This window comes from Eubalaena glacialis, chromosome 3 (assembly GCF_028564815.1).
Source record: "Eubalaena glacialis isolate mEubGla1 chromosome 3, mEubGla1.1.hap2.+ XY, whole genome shotgun sequence".
In the NCBI taxonomy this organism is placed as follows: domain Eukaryota; kingdom Metazoa; phylum Chordata; class Mammalia; order Artiodactyla; family Balaenidae; genus Eubalaena; species Eubalaena glacialis.
Genome location: NC_083718.1, coordinates 50,981,624 through 51,002,320, shown reverse-complemented (window position 1 = coordinate 51,002,320; position 20,697 = coordinate 50,981,624). Strand labels below are relative to the sequence as shown.

Sequence of the window (20,697 nt, the reverse complement as noted above, 5' to 3'; positions counted from 1 at the left end):
AGAAAAAGAAAATAATAAAGATTAGAGCAGAGATAAATGAAATGGAGAACAGAAAAACAATAGAAATAATGAAATCAAAAGTTGATTCTTTGAAATGATCTATGAAATTGACAAACCTTTAGCTAAACTAAGAAAAAAGGGAGAAGGCAAAAAATAACTATCATCAGAAATGAAAGTGGAGACATTACTACTGAACTTCTAGAAATTAAAAGGATTATAAGAGAATATTATGAACAAATGTACACCAACAAATGCTCCAGTCTCATACCAACAAAATGAAGTGTACAAATTTCTAGAAATACACAAATTACCAAAACTGAGTCGAGTCAAGAAGAAATAGAAAATCTGAACAGACCTAGAACAAGTAAAGAGATTGAATCAGTAATCAAAAACCTCAGAACAAAGAAAAATCTAGGACCAGATGGCTCCATTAGTAACTACTACAAAACATTTAAAGAATTAACACCAATTCTTCTCTCCAATTCTTCCAAAAACAGGAGAGAACAACTCCTAACTCCTTCTATGATGCCAGCATCCTCTGATAACAAAGCCAAAGACACCAGAAGAAAACTACAGACCAATTTCCCTTATGAATATAAATGCAAAAATCCTCAACATATTCTAGCAAGCCAAACCCAACAGTATTTTACGAGTTATACACCATGACCAAGTGGGATTTATCCCAGGAATTCAGGGGTAGTTTAACATATAAAAATCAATCAATGCTACATTAATAAAATGAAGGGGGGAAAGAAACTACAGGATCATCTCAACTGATGTATAAAAAGCATTTGACAAAATCCAATACCTTTTCATTATAAAAACCACTCAAAAATTAGGAATAGAGGGGAACTTCCTCAACACAATAAACGTAATTTACAAAAAGCTCACAGTTAACATCATACTCAATCATAAAAGACTGAAAACTTTCTCCCTGTATTAGTTTCCTAGGGTATTTGTGGTACAAATATACCACAAACTTAGTTAGCTAAACAACAGAAATTTATTTTCTCACAGTCTGGAGGCTGCAAATCCTAGATCAAGGTGTCAGTAAGTTTGGTTTCTTTTGAGACCTCTCTCCTTGGCTTGCAGATGGCCACCCTCTTGCTTCCTCTTCACATGGTTGTCCCTCTGTGCATGTGCACCCTGGTACCTCTTTGTGTGTCCAAATTTTGTCTTCTTATAAGGACATCAGGCAGTTTGGGTTAGGACCCACTATAAGGACTTCATTTTAACTTAATCATTTCTTTAAATACCCATCTCCAAATACATGTAGTTATATTTTGAGGTATGGGGATTAAGACTTCAACATATGAATTCTGGAGAGACACAGCTCATCCTGTAACACTTCCCTATGATCAGGAACAAAACAAAGACACCCATTTTTACCACTGCTATTCAACACTGTACTAGCCAGAAGAAGTTCTAGCCTGAGCAACTAGGTAAAATTAAATAAAAGGCATCTAGACTGGAAAGGAAGAAGTAAAACTATTTCTATTTGCAGACAACATGATTCTACATATCATATACATAGAAAATCCCAAAAGAATTCACCAAAAAAGTATGATAGCTAATAAATTCAGCAAAGTTGCAGGACACAAGATCAACACACAAGTCAGTTTTGTTTCTATATACCAGCAATGAACAATCTGAAAAGAAAATTAAGGAAATAATTCTATTTACAAGAGCATCCAAAATAATAAAATATCCAGGAATAATTTTTACATACATATAAGGTGAAAGCCTTTATGTAAAAACTACAAAACTTTGCTGAAAGAAATTAAAGAACGCCTAAGTAAATTGAAAGTCTCCATGTTTATGGATTGGAAGATTTTCATATTGCTAAGATGGCAATACTACCCTAATTGATCTACAGATTCAATGTAATTCCAGTCAAAATTCCAATAGCCTTTTTAGCAGAAATGGAAGATCTTATCCTCAAATTTATATGGAATTGCAAGGGACCCTGAATATCCAAGACAGTATTGAAAAAAAAGTTGGAGAACTCACACCTCTGATTTCAAAACTTACTACAAAGCTATAGTAATTGAACTGTGTGATACTGTCATAAGGATAGACACTATCTGAAACAGAACTGAAAGCCCAAAAATAAACCCATACAACCAAGGCCAACTGATTTTCAACAAGGGTGCCAAGACTATTCAGTGGAGGAAAGAACAGTCTCTTCAACAGTGGTGTTGGGACAACTGGATATCTATATGCAAAGAAATAGAATTGGACTCCTCACTCACACCATATACAAAAATTAACTCAAAATGGATCAATGACCTAAATATAAGAGCTAAAACTATAAAACTCTTAAAAGAAAACATAAGGTTAAATTTTTATGACCTTGGATTTGGCAATGGATTCTTTGGTATGATACCAAAAGCATGAGTAATAAAAGAAGAAATAGATAAATTGAACTTCACCAAACTTTAAAACTTCTGTGCATCAAAGAACATTATTAAGAAAGTGAAAAGACAACTATGAAATGGGAGAAAACATACGTAAACATACATCTAATATGAATCTAGTATCCAGAATATACAAGGAATTCATAATCAATAACAAAAAGACAAACAACCCAATCAAAAATGGGCATAGGACTTGAAGAGATATCTCTCCAAACCAGAGATACAAATGGCTAACAAGCACATGAAAAGACGAAATGAAAATCAAAATCACAATGAGATACCACTTCATATCCACTAGGATGACTGTAATGAAAGAGACAGATAAGTGTTGATAAAGATGTGGAGAAATCAGAACCCTCAAACATTGCTGGTGGGAATGTAAAATGGTTCAGCCACTGTGGAAAACAGTTTCGTGGTTCTTTAAAAAGTTAAACATATATGGTTTAACATATGTAGTTGACTGGAAGGATATTTAGGACATTAACTCAATAGAGAATACAGGAGGACTAGGGACGGGATATGTACAAAAAATTAATAAGTTCAGGTCGAGGAACCACCATGGCAGAGTAGAAGGACGTGCTCTCACTCCCTCTTGAGAGAACACCAGAATCACAACAAGCTGCTGGACAATCATTGACAGGAAGACACTGGAACTCACCAAAAAAGATACCCCACGTACAAAGACAAAGGACAAGCCACAATGAGATGGTAGGAGGGGCGCAATCACAGTAAAATCAAATCCCATAACTGCTGGGTGGGTGACTCACAGACTGGAGAACACTTATACCACAGAAGTCCACCCACTGGAGTGAAGGTTCTGAGCCCCACGTCAGGCTTCCCAACCTGGGGGTCCGGCAACGGGAGGAGGAATTCCTAGAGAATCAGACTTTGAAGCCTAGTGGGAATTGATTGCAGGACTTCGACAGGACTGGGGGAAACAGAGACTCCACTCTTGAAGGACACACACACGGTAGTGTGTGCATTGGGACCCAGGGGGAAGGAGCAGTGACCCCAGGGGAGACTGAACCAGACCTACCTGCTAGTGTTGGAGGGTCTCCTGCAGAGGCGGGGGGCGGCTGTGGCTCACTGCGGGGACAGGGACTGGGACAGCAGCAGAAGTTCTGGTAAGTACTCCTTGGCGTGAGCCCTCCCAGAGTCTGTCATTAGCCCCACCAAAGAGCTCAGGTAGGCTCCAGTGTTGGGTTGCCTCAGGCCAAACAACCAACAGGGAGGGAACCCAGCCCCACCCATCAACAGTCAAGCGGATTAAACTTTTACTGAGCTCTGCCCACCAGAGTAACAGTCAGCTCTACCCACCACCAGTCCCTCCCATCAGGAAACTTACACAAGCCTCTTAGATAGCCTCATCCACCAGAGGGCAGACAGCAGAAACAAGAACTACAGTCCTGCAGCCTGTGGAACAAAAACCACATTCACAGACAGATAGACAAGACGAAAAGGCAGAGGGCTATGTACCAGATGAAGGAACAAGATAAAGCCCCAGAAAAACAACTAAATGAAGTGGAGACAGGCAACCTTCCAGAAAAAGAATTCAGAATAATGATAGTGAAGATGATCCAGGACCTCAGAAAAAGAATGGAGGCAAAGATCGAGAAGACGTAAGAAATGTTTAACAAAGACCTAGAAGAATTAAAGAACAAACAAACAGAGATGAACAATACAATAACTGAAATGAAAACTACACTAGAAGGAATCAATAGCAGAATAACTGAGGCAGAAGAACAGATAAGTGAAAGACAGAATGGTGGAATTCACTGCTGAGGAACAGAATAAAGAAAAAAGAATGAAAAGAAATGAAGACAGCCTAAGAGACCTCTGGGACAACATTAAACGCAACAACGTTCGCATTATAGGGGTCCCAGAAGAAGAAGAGAGAGAGAAAGGACCAGAGAAAATATTTGAAGAGATTATAGCGGAAAACTTCCCTAACATGGGAAAGGAAATAGCCACCCAAGTCCAGGAAGCGCAGCGAGTCCCATACAGGATAAACCCAAGGAGAAACACGCCGAGACACATAGTAATCAAATTGGCAAAAATTAAAGACAAAGCAAAATTACTGAAAGCAGCAAGGGAAAAACGACAAATAACATACAAGGGAAGTCCCATAAGGTTAACAGCTGATTTCTCAGCAGAAACTCTACAAGCCAGAAGGGAGTGGAATGATATAGTTAAAGTGATGAAAGGGAAGAACATACAACCAAGATTACTCTACCCGGCAAGGATCTCATTCAGATTCGATAGAGAAATCAAAAGCTTTACAGACAAGGAAAGGCTAAGAGAATTCAGCACCACCAAACCAGTTCTACAACAAATGCTAAAGGAACTTCTCTAGCTGGGAAACACAAGAGAAGAAAAGGACCTACAGAAACAAACCCAAAACAATTAAGAGAATGGTCATAGGAACATACATATAGATAATTACCTTAAACGTGAATGGATTAAATGCTCCAACCAAAAGACACAGGCTTGCTGAATGGATACAAAAACAAGACCCATCTATATGCTGTCTACAAGAGACCCACTTCAGACCAAGGGACACATATAGACTGAAAGTGAGGGGATGGAAAAAGATATTCCATGCAAATGGAAATCAAAAGAAAGCTGGAGTAGCTATACTCATATCAGATAAAATAGACTTTAAAATAAAGAATGTTACAAGAGACAAGGAAGGACACTACATAAGGATCAAGTGATCAATCCAAGAAGAAGATATAACAATTATAAATATATATGCATCCAACATAGAAGCACCTCAATACATAAGGCAACTGCTAACAGCTATTAAAGAGGAAATCGACAGTAACACAATAATAGTGGGGGACTTTAACACCTCACTTACACCAATGGACAGATCATCCAAACAGAAAATTAATAAGGAAACACAAGCTTTAAATGACACAATAGACCATATAGATTTAATTGATATTTATAGGACATTCCATCCAAAAACAGCACATTACACTTTCTTCTCAAGTGCGCATGGAACATTCTCCAGGATAGATCACATCTTGGGTCACAAATCAAGACTCAGTAAATTTAAGAAAATTGAAATCATATCAAGCGTCTTTCCAACCACAACGCTGTGAGATTAGAAATGAATTACAGGGAAAAAAACATAAAAAACACAAACACATGGAGGCTAAACAATACGTTACTAAATAACCAAGAGATCACTGAACAAATCAAAGGGAAAATCAAAAAATACCTAGAGACAAATGACAACGAAAACACGACGATCCAAAACCTATGGGATGCAGCAAAAGCAGTTCTAAGAGGGAAGTTTATAGCTATATAAGCCTACCTCAAGAAACAAGAAAAATCTCAAATAAACAATCTAACCTTACACCTAAAGGAACTAGAGAAAGAAGAACAAACAAAACCCAAAGTTAGCAGAAGGAAAGAAATCATAAAGATCAGAGCAGAAATAAATGAAATAGAAACAAAGAAAACAATAGCAAAGATCAATAAAACTAAAAGCTGGTTCTTTGAGAAGATAAACAAAATTGATAAACCATTAGCCAGACTCATCAAGAAAAAGAGGGAGAGGACTCAAATCAATAAAATTAGAAATGAAAAAGGAGAACTTTCAACAGACACCGCAGAAATACAAAGCATCCTAAGAGACTACTACAAGCAACTCTATGCCAATAAAATGGACAACCTGGAAGAAATGGACAAATTCTTAGAAAGGTATAACCTTCCATGACTGAACCAGGAAGAAATAGAAAATATGAACAGACCAATCACAAGTAATGAAATTGAAACTGTGATTAAAAATCTTGAACAAACACAAGTCCAGGACCAGATGGCTTCACAGGTGAATTCCATCAAACATTTAGAGAAGAGATAACACCCATCCTTCTCAAACTCTTCCAAAAAATTGCAGAGGAAGGAACACTCCCAAACTCATTCTATGAGGCCACCATCACCCTGATACCAAAACCAGACAAAGATACTACAAAACAAGAAAATTACAGACCAATATCACTGATGAATATAGATGCAAAAATCCTCAACAAAATACTAGCAAAGAGAATCCAACAACACATTAAAAGGATCATACACCATGATCAAGTGGGATTTATCCCAGGGATGCAAGGATTCTTCAATATACGCAAATCAATCAATGTGATACACCATATTAACAAATTGAAGAATAAAAACCATATGATCATCTCAATAGATGTAGAAAAAGCTTTTGACAAAATTCAACACCCATTTATGATAAAAACTCTCCAAAAGGGGGCATAGAGGGAACCTACCTCAACATAATAAAGGCCATATATGACAAACCCACAGCAAACATCATTCTCAATGGTGAAAAACTGAAAGCATTTCCTCTAAGATCAGGAACAAGACAAGGATGTCCACTCTCACCACTCTTATTCAACATAGTTTTGGAAGTCCTAGCCATGGCAATCAGAGAAGAAAAAGAAATAAAAGGAATACAAATTGGAAAAGAAGGGGTAAAACTGTCACTGTTTGCAGATGAGATGATACTATAAATAGAGAATCCTAAAAATGCCCCCAGAAAACTACTAGAGCTAATCAATGAATTTGGTAAAGTTGCAGGATACAAAATTAATGCACAGAAATCTCTTGCATTCCTATACACTAATGATGAAAAATCTGAAAGAGAAATTAAGGAAACACTCCCATTTACCATTGCAACAAAAAGAATAAAATACCTAGGAATAAACCTACCTAGGGAGACAAAAGACCTGTATGCAGAAAACTATAAGACACTGATGAAAGAAATTAAAGATGATACCAACAGATGGACAGATATACCATGTTCTTGAATTGGAAGAATCAGTATTGTGAAAATGACTATACTACCCAAAGCAATCTACAGATTCAATGCAATCCCTATCAAATTACCAATGGCATTTTTTACGGAACTAGAACAGAAAATATTAAAATTTGTATGGAGACACAAAAGACCCCAAATAGCCAAAGCAGTCTTGAGGGAAAAAAACGGAGCTGGGGGAATCAGACTCCCTGACTTCAGACTATACTACAAAGCTACAGTAATCAAGACAATATGGTACTGGCACAAAAACAGAAACATAGATCAATGGAACAAGATAGAAAGCCCAGAGATAAACCCACGCACCTATGGTCAACTAATCTATGACAAAGGAGGCAAAGATATACAATGGAGAAAAGACAGTCTCTTCAATAAGTGGTGCTGGGAAAACTGGACAGCTACATGTAAAAGAATGAAATTAGAATACTCCCTAACACCATACACAAAAATAAACTCAAAATGGATTTGAGACCTAAATGTAAGACTGGACACTATAAAACTCTTAGAGTAAAACATAGGAAGAACACTCTTTGACATAAATCACAGCAAGATCTTTTTTGATCCACCCCCTAGAGTAATGGAAATAAAAACAAAAATAAACAAATGGGACCTAATGAAACTTAAAAGCTTTTGCACAGCAAAGGAAACCATAAACAAGATGAAAAGACAACCCTCAGAATGGGAGAAAATACTTGCAAACGAATCATTGGACAAAGGATTAATCTCCAAAATATATAAACAGCTCATGCAGCTCAATATTAAAGAAACAAACAACCCAATCCAAAAATGGGCAGAAGACCTAAATAGACATTTCTCCAAAGAAGACATACGGATGACCAAGAAGCACATGAAAAGCTACTCAACATCACTATTAGAGAAATGCAAATCAAAACAACAATGAGGTATCACCTCACACCAGTTAGAATGGGCATCAACAGAAAATCTACAAACAACAAATGCTGGAGAGGGTGTGGAGAAAAGGGAACCCTCTTGCACTGTTGGTGGGAATGTAAATTGATACAGCCACTATGGAGAACAGTATGGAGGTTCCTTACAAAACTAAATATAGAATTACCATATGATCCAGCAATCCCACTACTGGGCATATACCCAGAGAAAACCATAATTCAAAAAGACACATGCTCCCCAATGTTCATTGCAGCACTATTTACAATAGCCGGGTCATGGAAGCAACCTAAATGCCCATCGACAGATGAATGGATAAAGAAGATGTGGTACATATATACAATGGAATATTACTCAGCCATAAAAAGGAATGAAATTGAGTCATTTGTTGAGACGTGGATGGATCTAGAGACTGTCATACAGAGTGAAGTAAGTCAGAAAGAGAAAAACAAATGTATTTTAATGCATGTATGTGGAACCTAGAAAAATGGTACAGATGAACCAGTTTGCAGGGCAGAAATTGAGACACAGATGTAGAGAACAAACGTATTGACACCAAGGGGGAAAAGCCACGGGGGGATGGGGATGGTGGTGTGCTGAATTGGGTGATTGGGATTGACATGTATACACTGCTGTGTATAAAATTGATGACTAATAAGAACCTGCTGTATAAAAAGATAAATAAAATAAAATTCAAAAATTAAAAAAAAATTAATAAGTTCAAATTTAGGATTGTTGTATGTTAGTGAGACATAAGGTAAAGATGCTGAGAAGAACTTGTTGTAATGTTGGTCAGCAAAGAATACAAGCAAGAAGGGAAAGAGAAAAGGGAATGAATTTACTGAAAAACCACTGTGTGCCAGACACTGCTAGGTATTTTATACATAACATCTCATTTCATCCTCAAAAAACCCTATAAGTTGTCAGTGGTGGTGGTAGCCGTAATAGTAGTAATAAAACATTTACTTAGTACTTACTATGTGCTGGCCATTATTCTAAGCACATCACAAATATGAACTCATTTAATCTTCATAGCTCTATAAATAAGGACCACTCATAGCTCTATAAATAAGGAAATGAGGTATCATCCCCATTTTACAAATGAGGAACTAAAGCACAAATGGGTAAATAACTTGTTGAAAATCACATAAGTAGTAAGTGCCAAAGCCAGAATCTGAATCCAGACAGTTTGGCTCCAGAGATCATCCTCCTCATCAGTACAGTACACAGTTTTTTCTCTTTTTAAAGCACTCTGCAAACAGAAATTGAGGTTCAGAGGTTAGGCAGCTTGCCCAAGACAGGCTATTTACCTGACTACAAAGTCCATGCCTTTTTGCTATACTACTTGTGAAGATCACCAGCATAAAGACGATGGGCATGGATAAAACTGTTTAAGGAGAGAGTATAGAGGAGGAAAAACACCAAGTAAAGAATCTTCAAAGTTGAGAAAATTGTTAAAGGCTTATGTACATAGCTGCGACTACCGTCAAATTAAAATATTTTGTCAACCTCAAAGGTAAATCTAAAATCAAAGATCTAAGCAAAGTGGAAGTTGATGATACTGCCTTCTCAGAGTAGCCTTCCTCTCATTATCCTGTCCTCTGAAGTTCATGGATATTTACTTACACAAATGAAGACAGGGTTGCAAAGCACTGAATAAAAATCAAAGAAATTTCTTACTGCCATATAGGAAAATAAAGCCAAAAACAGATTTAAAAACAAAAAAAAAGGTAAGTAAAAATAAAAATATTTTAAAAGGCTGGAGATAAAAGCAAAATCTATACCTTACTTTACAATGATGTTTTAAAAGATATTTACAAATATAATTGGTGGAATAATTAATGTTATTGAAAATCTGATCTAGTAAGCAAATCAAAGGAAAGTTAAATTTTGTTGAAAATAATAAAAATGGGTAGAATAGCAGATAAGACCAGTCTAGTAGTCCAGCTTTATCTCTAACCACTCTCCTCCTAGGTATTTAACACCATCCTTGCTGGACTTCTTTTAGTTGTTCACATATACCCCATACTCTCTGGTCAAACATGCACTCATTTACTAATTCAACATAAAATGCTCAGCACCTACCTCGTGCTAAGCATCATGCTAGGTGATTGGATGAATGGTAAACATACACCCCTTGCTCTCAAGAAGCTCATACTCTAGTAAAAGAGACAGACATGCAATAGATAGCCACAAAAGTATTTAATACAGTCATGATAAGGAAAAGTGCCAATAAGGGAAAGTGCAGGGTACATGGGAATATGTAGTATAATGTATTCTGGAAGGTTGAGAAAGCCTTTTTCTACGGAAATGACATTTAAATTGAGACCTAAAGGATGTGCAGTAGCTCTCTGAAACAACATGGTGTACACCAGGATATGGTATTAATGAGGAATAAAAGAGGGTACATGAAGGTGATGAGGGATAGGATTAGACTAACTCTCAGAAGGTTGTAATTAACAACTGGGTAGATAGTGGTGCCATTTACTGAAACAGAGAACTCTAGAATATAAACAAGTCAATGGATAAGATCATGAATTTAATCGTGGACATCTGAGTTGAAGTACTCATGAGGTAATCAAGGGGTGATGAGTAATAGGCAGCTAGACATATAGGTTTGGGGCTCAGAACGAAAATGTGGGCTGTGGATACACATTTTAGATTATCAGTGTATATAACTGAAGTCATGGGAAGAGATCAGATAAATCACTTAGGGATATTATAGTGCAGAAAAAAGATAAGTTCCAAGCATTTAGAGGACAGAAGGATAAAAAAACTAGAGTGACTGAAACCAGCAAAGTATTGTAACAAAAGACAGTGAAAAAGAGTATTCCAAGGAGAGAGCTGTGAAATGCTACTGAGAGGTCAAATGAGATAGAAATATTTACTGTGACTTAGAACACTTTCCCCTCTTGGGCTGGTTAAATTTACACTCATCCTTCAGGTTTCATCTGGTTATTTCTTCCAGCCAGCACTGCCAGAATTCCTAACTCTGGCTTATGTACCCATCTTATATGCCTTCTATACATACTCCTATCATAGCATTTATCATTTTGTGTTGTAATTGTAATAGCCTATTTACTTGTCCATATCTCCACCATAATTCAAACTTGTCAAATGTATGGAAGAAGCAAGACTGTGGGTCTGGTTCAAAACTGTATCTCCCTCAAATGCAGTATTTCTCAGATTTGTCTCCCGTAGCTACTAGCATAGCACCTGGCAACAAGACCAGTACTCTGTAAATAGTTGCTGACATATATTTATTTAGTACCTATTAATTGCCAATATCTGAGCTGGACGTAATGGAGGAAATAAGGCATTACTGTCAGATAAGAATCCAACCTTCAAAGAGCTTCTTTTCTGATTATATGCAGCTATATAAATGAACAAATAATAATAGTGTATTTCTTACCATGTCAGTAGTCATCACTTTTGCTACGATATGTGTTATAGTCTTTCCAAAGTCTCTTTTTCCTTTCCTACGCCTCAGAATTCTTGGAAAGAAAGGCCCATGAACTCTGAAGTTGAAAACATTTATTTATGATTAAATTAACATGAAAAAGACTCCACATATACTTACTTAGAAAATTAAAACTTGGTACTAAGCATCTTTGAGAAATAGGTTTCACTAATTTTAAGCTTCTTGAGAGCAATGAGCAACTTGAGAGCAATGGAACAATTGAAATCTTTTAGATAACTGAGTGTTTAAACCTTTGAATTCTAAAATCTTTTCATTTTAATGAAAATCTGCGTGCAACCCACTACAATCATCTCAACTTTTCTATACAGTAGAAATTTTCTTGATTGTACTTTCATAATCCACTGAATTGTAGACACTTGAAGCAGCGATAGGTTATGTCTGTGATACTGAGGTATAAGAATGTTTTGGGACATGCCTAATTTGAGATACTATGTTCATTTAACAGATTGTTTTTGTTTCAAAGGTTAAGTTCTCCATAGATATAGTTGGCTGCTGGCCTCCCAGCAGAACAATTCTTAGCTTCCCTCTTCATTGCTTTTTAACTGTTTGATGTTCAGCACTTTTAGTTAATTCCATTCTTTCTCTTCTTTCTGCTTTTCTTTACAGTTCCTGTTTCCTATCAATCATTTAAGTGTCATCAAAAGAAAGAAAAAAAAATTGAGTATAACTTTTACCATTACTGTCAGCCAAAAGGGATACTCCTTTTTCAACATATTTACCAGTAGTCTCCTTAGGTGTAATCTTTTGGGTTCTCTGCAGCACTTTATTGCTTGATACTAATGGGATGCAGCATTAATACCAATATTTTTCAGCTTATATTTCAATTGTTAATATTTTTGTAAAGCTTAAAATTTCAGAAAACTGTTTCTAAGAATTTATGACACCAATTATTAAATTTTGAATTTTAAGATACTAGCAATGTCCTCCAAAGCAAAAGTTTCATTTAACATTTCAAAATCAAACCCATTCAGCATTTTTATACCTATTTAAGCAATTGGTTTTGATTTTGAGAGAACTACTCATACATTTTTTTCACCGTATAGCTAATTACTAGTTGCTCAAAGAGTAAAGCATCTTACATGCAGGAAATAAGTAGTTCATCATACAATCCTAGTTTTGAAATTAAAGGTATATGTGATTTTTAAAATAATACCTTTATTAAGGTATAATTTACATAACAGACACTCATTTTAAATGAACCATTCTATGAGGTTTCACAAATGTATACACCCATTTAACGCAATCATAATAAAGATACAGAACATTCCCATCATACTGATAAGTTCCTTCATGCATCTTTGCAGTCAATCCTCCACACCCACTCCCAGAAAACCACTGATCTGCTTTCTGTCATAGATTTCCCTTTCTTGGAATTTTTAAATGGAATTTTAAAATGGAATATGCTATGTACTCTCTTGTGTCTGGCTTTTTTCAGTCAGACTATTTTGAGATCCATCATGTTATTTTGTGTATCAGCAATTTATTTCTTTATAGCATGGAACAGTATTTCATTATAGGATTTTCTATATACAAGCATGTCATCTGCAAGTAAGATAATTTTACTTTTCCCTTTCTGATCTGGATGACTTTTATTTCTTTTTCTTGCCTACTGCTCTGGCTAGAAACTCTAGTACAATTGAATACAAGAATGGACATCCTTGTCTTGTTCCTGATCTTAGGTGGGGAAATATCCATTCTTTCATCAGTAAGTATGATGTTAATTATAGGTTTTTCATAGATGGTCTCAAACAGGTTGAGAAAGATCCATGCTATTCCAAGCTTTCTGAGAATTTTTATCGTGAAAGAGTGTTGAATTTTGTCAAATGATTTTTCTATAACAATTGAGATGATAATATGGCTTTTTTGTGTATTACATTGATTTATTTTCATATGTTAAACCAACCTTGCACTCTGGGATAAACTCCACTTGTCATAATGTATGATCCTTTTTATATGTTGCTAGACTCAGTTTGTTAAAGTATTACTGAGGATTTTGCATCTATATTTATACGGGATAGTTTATGTAGTTTTCTTGTTATGTCTTTCTATAGTTTTAGTATCAGGGTGATTGATAGTGGCCTCATAGAATGGGTTGGGGAGGTGTTTCCTTCTCTTTTTATTTTCTGGAAGAGTTTGTAAAAAAAAAAAAAAAATTGGTGTTAATTCTTCTTTAAATGTTTGGTAGAATTCACCAGTGAAGATATCTGGTCCTTGGCTTTTCTTTGTGGATAGTTTTTAAATTTGCTAATTCAATCTCCCTACTTGCTATAGGTCCATTCAAATTTTCTGTTTCTGTTTGAGTCAGTTTTGGTAGATTGTGTCCATTTGATCTAGGTTATCTAATTTGTTGGCATATAATTGCTCATACTATTCCTTAATAATCCTTTTTATTTCTGTTCATATTTTCATATTTTCAACTTATTTGGGTAAATACCAACGGTTTGAATAAGTTTAGCTTTTAAGAAACTATCAAACCATCTTCAAAAGAGGCTGTACTACTCTGTATTCCCATAAATAATGAGAGTTCCTATTGCTCCACATCCTTGTCAGCAATTGGTATTGTCAGGTTTTTGCTCTGTTTTGTTTATTTAGCCATTCTAATAGGTTATAATGAGATCTCATTTTAATTTGTAATTCCCTAATGACAAATGATGTTGAGCATCTTTTTTTTAATTTATTGATTTATTGATTTTTGGCTGTGTTGGGTCTTCATTGCTGCGTGTGGGCTTTCTCTAGTCGCGGCGAGCGGGGTCTACTCTTTGCTGCGGTGCGCGGGCTTCTCATGGTGGCTTCTCTTGTTGTGGAGCATGGGCTCTGGGCACGCAAGCTTCAGTAGTTGTGGCACGCGGGCTCAGTATTTGTGGCTCACAGGCTCTAGAGCGCAGGATCAGTAGTTGTGGCACACGGGCTTAGTTGCTCCGTGGCATGTGAGATCTTCCTGGACCAGGGATTGAACCTGTGTCCCCTGCATTTGCAGGCAGATTCTTAACCACTGCGCCACCAGGGAAGTCCCTTGAGCATCTTTTTGTATGCTTATTTACCATTTACCATCTATATATTTTCTTTGGTAAGGTGTCTGTTTAAGTCCTTTTCCCATTTTTAATTGGGTTATTTGCTACTTATGAATGAATTTTAAGAGATCTATCTATATCTATCTATCTATATATTAGATATGTCTCTTCTTTTTTTGGCCACACCACACGCCATGCAGGATCTTAGTTCCTGACCAGGTATTAAACCCGTGCCCACTGCAGTGGAAGTGCAGAGTCCTAACCACTGGACTGCCAGGGAATTCCCCTAGATACAAATCTTTTTTAAGATATGTGTTTTGCAAATATTTTCTCCAAATCTATGGCTAATCTTTTCATTCCCTTAACAGTGTCTTTCACAGAGCAGAAGTTTTTCATTTTAATGAAGTCTAATTCATCATCTTTTTCTCTCATGGATCATACTTTTGGTGTTGTATATAAAAACTCATTGCCAAACCCAAAGTCACATAGATTTTCTCCTGTTTTATTCTAGAAGTCTTAGTTTGTTTACATTTAGGTCTACGGATCACTGTGAGTTAATTTTTTGTGAAAGGTGTAAGGTCTGTGTCTAAGTTCATGTATTTGCACAAGGACATTCAATTATTCTAACACCATTTGTTGAAAAGAATATCCTTTCTCTATTTAATTTCCTTTGTCAAAAATCAGTCAACTATATTTGTGTAGATCCATTTATGGACTCTCTATTCTGTTCCATTGATCTATATGTCTATTCCTTCACCAATACCATGCTCCTCTGATTACTGTAGCTTTCTTTATAGTAAACCTTAAAATTGGGTAGTATGAGTACTCCCACTTTATTCTTCTTTGGTACTGTGTTGGCTATCTTAGGCTGTTGCCTTTCCATACAAATTTTAGAAGTAGTTGGTATCTACAAAATAGCTTGCTGGGATTTTCATTAGGATTGCATTGAATCTATAGATCAAGTTGGAAAGAATTGACATCTTAACAACACTGAGTCTTCCAATCCATGAACATGGAATATCTCTTCATTTATTTACATCACCTTTTCTTTTCTGTCATCATACTTTTATAGTTTTTCACATATAGATCCTATACATATTTTGTTAGATTTATACCTAAGTATTTCATTTTTTTGGCTCTACTGTAAGTGGTATTTTTTAGAATTCTAAATTGTTCCTGGTATATAAGGAAGCAATTGACTTTTTAACTGAGGTTTATTGATTTACAATATTATATTAGTTTCAGGTATACAACATGATTCAAAATTTTTATAGATTATACTTCACTTATAGTTATTATAAGATATTGGCTATATTCCCTGTGCTGTACAATATATCCTTGTAGCTTATTTATTTTATACATAGTAGTGTGTACCTCTTAATCCCCTACCCCTATCTTGTGTCTCCCCCTTTTCCTCTCCCCACTGGTAACCACTAGTTTGCTCTCTATATCTGTAGGTTTGTTTCTTTTTTGTTATAGTCACCAGTTTGTTTTATTTTTTATATTCCACACACAAGTGATAACAGACAGTATTTGTTTTTCTCTGTCTGACTTATTTCACTAAGCATAATACCCCCAGGTCCATCCATATTGTTGCAAATTGCAAAATTTCATTCTTTATACAGCTGAGTACTATTCCATTGAATCTATATGGACTTAGGTTGCTTACATATCTTGGCTATTATAAATAATGTTGCTATGAACATTGGGGTGGAAGAAATTGACTTTTGAATATTAACCTTGCATCCTGTGAACTTGCTATACTCATTTTTTGTTCCAGACTTTTTTGTTATTGTGGTTGTTATTTAGGATTTTCTATGTAGACAGCCATGTCATCTGTAAAGAGTTTTATTTATTCCTTCCCAGCCTGTATACCTTTCATTTCTATTTCTTGTCCTATTGCACTATCTAAGACTTCTAGTATGATGGTGAACAGAAGTGATTAGAGAAAATATTCTTGCCTTATTCCTAGAGGGAAAGCATACAGTTTCTCACCAGTGAGTATGATGTTAGCTGTAGAGTTTTTGTAATGTTCTTTTTCAATAAGAGGAATTCTCCTCTAGATCTATTATTATTATTGCTTGATCTATCAACTATTGAAAAAGGAATGCTGAAGTCTCCAACTATAATAGTGGATTTGTCTATTTGTCCTTGCATTTCTAACAGTTTTTGCCTCACATACTTTGATTCTCTGTTGTTGGGTGCATACACACATCAAGGATTGCCATGTCTTCTTGGAAAATCAAACCATTTATCATTATGCAATTCCTGATAATTTCACTGGTTCTGAAAGCCTACTTTGTCTGAAATTAATATAGCTACTCCAGCTTTTTAATGGTTGTGTTAGCATGAAGTATCTTTCTCTAACCTTTTCCTTTGAACATTTCTAAGCCTTTATGTTTAAAGTGGGTTTCTTGTAGATGACATATGGTTGAATCTTGTCTTTTTATCCACTTTGACAATCTCTTATCTTTTGATTTATGTATTTAGATCATTCACATTTAAAGTAATTATTGAGGGACTTCCCTGGTGATCCAGTGGCTAAGACTCCGTGCTCCCAATGCCGGGGGCCTGGGTTCAATGCCAGGTCAGGGAACTAGATCCCACACGCTGCAACTAAGAGGTCGCATGCCGCAACTAAAGACCCCGCGTGCCACAACTAAAAAGATCCCTCGTGCCACAACTAAGACGCAGCACAGCCAAATAAATAAAAATAAATATTTTTAAAAATAAAGTAATTATTGATATCGTTAAATTAATATCTACTACACTTGCAACAGTTTTCTATTTGTTGTACCTCCTTTTTTGCCTACTCTAGTTTTAGTTGAGCATTTAGTGATTCCATTTTATCTTCCCTCTTAACATATCAATTATTTTAAAAAGTTTTTTTAGTGTTTGCCCTATAGATGGCAATATACATTTTAAACTAAGTCCACCATCAAATAACACTATACTACTTCATGTATAGTACAGGTACCTTTTAACAGAGTATTCCCATTTCTCCCCTCCCATCCCTTATGATATTACTGTCACTTATTTAACCAATCCATACACAATTACCACCCAATACCATCATGAATACTATTACTTTAAATAGTTATCTTTTAGATTGATAGAGATCTATTGAGAATAAGAAAAAGAAAAGATTTTACCTTCATTTATTCCTCCTCCAAAGCTCTTCTTTTATATAAGTAGATCTGAGTTTCTGACCTTTAACAATTTTTCTTCTCCCTGAAGAACTTCCTTTAGCCTTTCTTGCAAGGTCAATCTATTGGTGACAAATTCCTTTGGTGTTTGTTAGTTTGCTCTTCTTTTTTTTTTTTTTTTTTTGGTCTAAGGAAGCTATTCCCCTTCACTTTTGAAGGATAATTTCACTAGACACAGAATTCTAGGATGGTGGTTTTCTTTCAACACTTTGAATATTTCACTCCACTATCATCTTGTTTACATGGTTTCTTATAAGGAGCCCATTGTATTTCTCATTCTTGTTCACCTATAGGTAGGGTTTCCTTACCCCCCTAGGCTTCTTTCAAGATTTTTTCTTTATCTGTGGTTTTCTTCAGTTTAAATATAATATGCCTATTTATACAATTTTGGGGTATTTATCCTGCTTGGTGTTCTCTAAGCTTCCTGAATCTGTGGTTTGGTGTCTGCATTTAATTTGGAAAAACTTCACCATTATTAATTTAAATTTTTTTTCTGCTGCATTTCCTTTTTCTCTTCTGGTATTCCAATTACACATATGCTACATTCTTTGAAACTGTTCCACAGTTTTTGGATGTTTTGTTGTTTTTTCATTATTTTTTCTCTTTGCATTTCAGTTTGAGACAATGCAATTGACATATCTTCAAGCTTTCTGATTCTTTCCTCAGTTGTGTCCCATCTACTGGTGAGCCCTTCAAAGGTATTCTTCATTTCTATTTACAGTGTCTTTGATTTCTAGCATGATCTTTTAATTTGTTCTTACAGATTTCATCTTCTGCTTACATTATTCGTCTGTTCTTGCAGGTTGTGTACTTTTTTCCATTAAAGTCCTTAACATATTAATCATAGCTTTTTTTTTTTTTTTTTTTTGGCTGTACTGCACGGCATGCGGGATCTTAGTTCCCTGACCAGGGATTGAACCTGTGCCCCCTGCAGTGGAAGCACGCAGTCCTAACCACTGGACCGCCAGGGAAGTCCCAATCATAGCTATTTTAAATTTCCTGTTTGGTTAATTCCAAAATCATACTTGAGTCTGGCTCTGATGCTTGCTTTCCTTCTTCAGACTTAGTTTTTTCTTGCCTTTTAGCATATGTTATAATTTTTTGTTGAAACCTACGCATGATGTATTGGCTAATAGGAAGTGAGGTAGATAGGCTTTTAGTGTGAGGTTTTATATTAATCCAACCAGGAGGTAGCCTGTGTTTGTTTGTTGTAGCTTTAGGTGTCAGAGGCTTCAAATTCCTGTAGTTTCCATATTTCTGTCTCCTCTATATATCTTTGGGCTTCCTTTAAAACTACTCTTGGAAGAGTCTGTGTCTTACAGCTCTTTTAACTATAATCCAGTTATCATACTGGAATCCTGTTGGTGTGGTTTCAAGTTTAGGCAGAGAGGAAGTGTTCTATATTCTTAAGATTGATTATCAGGCTTTTACTGAGTCTATATCGCCAAACTGTGACCTTCACAAGTGTTTCTTAGTCCCCTCTTTCCCCAGACAAGAAGGCTAGATGGGGCTAGAGTCAGGGAAATGCCCTTCCTCTCAGTGGGAAAAAGCTCTGGTAAAATCTTTTCCCCTGGAGAATAGATCTTTGTTATGGAGAATGCTTGGGGTATATTTCACAATGGTTACTTTTCCCTTCACCCTGCCACAGTCATAATGGGATCTTTCTTGGCTCTTCAGCTGAGAACATAGTGAGACTCCTGGAGGTAAAACCCCACAAAGGTATGAGGTCTCCCTAAGAGCTCCAGCTCCCCAGGAGTTTCTCTCATACTCCTTAACATTCAGCCTCCAGCAATCTATCAAAATCACCATTTAAGTCTTTTACAATTTATGGCTCTAGTGGGTTCTGTTCAAGGTAAGCAGATCTTAGCTGTGACTCTTACCTTTCTCCAGATTTCAGGGTGGCAGTTTGTCCTGTGACCTCAGTTCTCTGATGGTTCCAAGAAAGTAATTTTCAAGTTTGTTCAGCTTTTTTCTTGTTGTAAGGATAGGAATGATAACTCACAAGCTCTTTGCATGTCAGAGCTGAATCTGGAAATCCTTGGTTCTATTTTATAGTTTTCATTTCTCTGTTGAGATTCTCTGTATACTTATTAACGCTATGCTTTCCTTTAGTTCTCTGATATAGTTATAACAGCTGCTTTGAAGTCTTTGTCTGACAAATCTAACATCTGGGCCCACCCAAAATCAGATTCTATTAACTTCTTTTTTTCCTGAGGATAGATCTAAATTTCTGGTTTCTTTGCATATCTATTAATTTTGGGTTGAACACTGGAGATTTTGGATAATATATTCTGGTAACTCTGTGTTATGTTCTTCTGAGGATTGTTAGTCTTGTATTTTAGCAGGCAGTTAACTTGCCTGGCCTCAAAATGCAAAACGTTTTCCTTGAGGTATGTAGCAGCTGACATCTCTGCTCAGTTCTCTCAACTTCCATGTTTCGCTCTTATACTTCCTTATTTAGCAGAGTTCCCAGATTTCTCTCCCCTGCCATTGCTAGCAAAGTTTAGTGGAGAGCCAATGATCTGAGCAGAGTTTATGCTCAAATTTTGGGTCTCACTCCTTTTGCAGCTCTCTCACTTTCAGACTATCCCAACTAAATTTCCAGCTGCTCTGCCAGCACTGTCCTTTGTCACCTTGAAAGTAAGATGCCATTTTTTTTGCTGCCTGGGCTATAAGAACTGTTGATGACCCTCAGACCAGAATGCCACAAGTTCCCATTTCTTACCCATTCCAAGGATAAACTTTTCTGGTTGCTGTTGCTTTTGGTCATTTCATAGTGCCTTAAAATATTTGGAGACTTTTAATATATTTTGCCAGATATTATAATTGCTATCTATGGAAGGGT

General features: G+C 36.0%; 1 protein-coding gene across 1 annotated transcript in view; it reads right to left on the bottom strand.

Moving 5' to 3' along the window:
* The window catches only part of SHCBP1L (SHC binding and spindle associated 1 like), a 43,975-nt gene that overhangs the window by 10,388 nt on the left and 12,890 nt on the right, over window positions 1-20,697 (bottom strand). Inside the window, exon 6 of the mRNA XM_061185640.1 lies at window positions 11,567-11,672. Within this exon, the coding sequence (XP_061041623.1) occupies window positions 11,567-11,672 (106 nt within the window). The remainder of the gene's footprint in view (window positions 1-11,566; window positions 11,673-20,697) is intronic.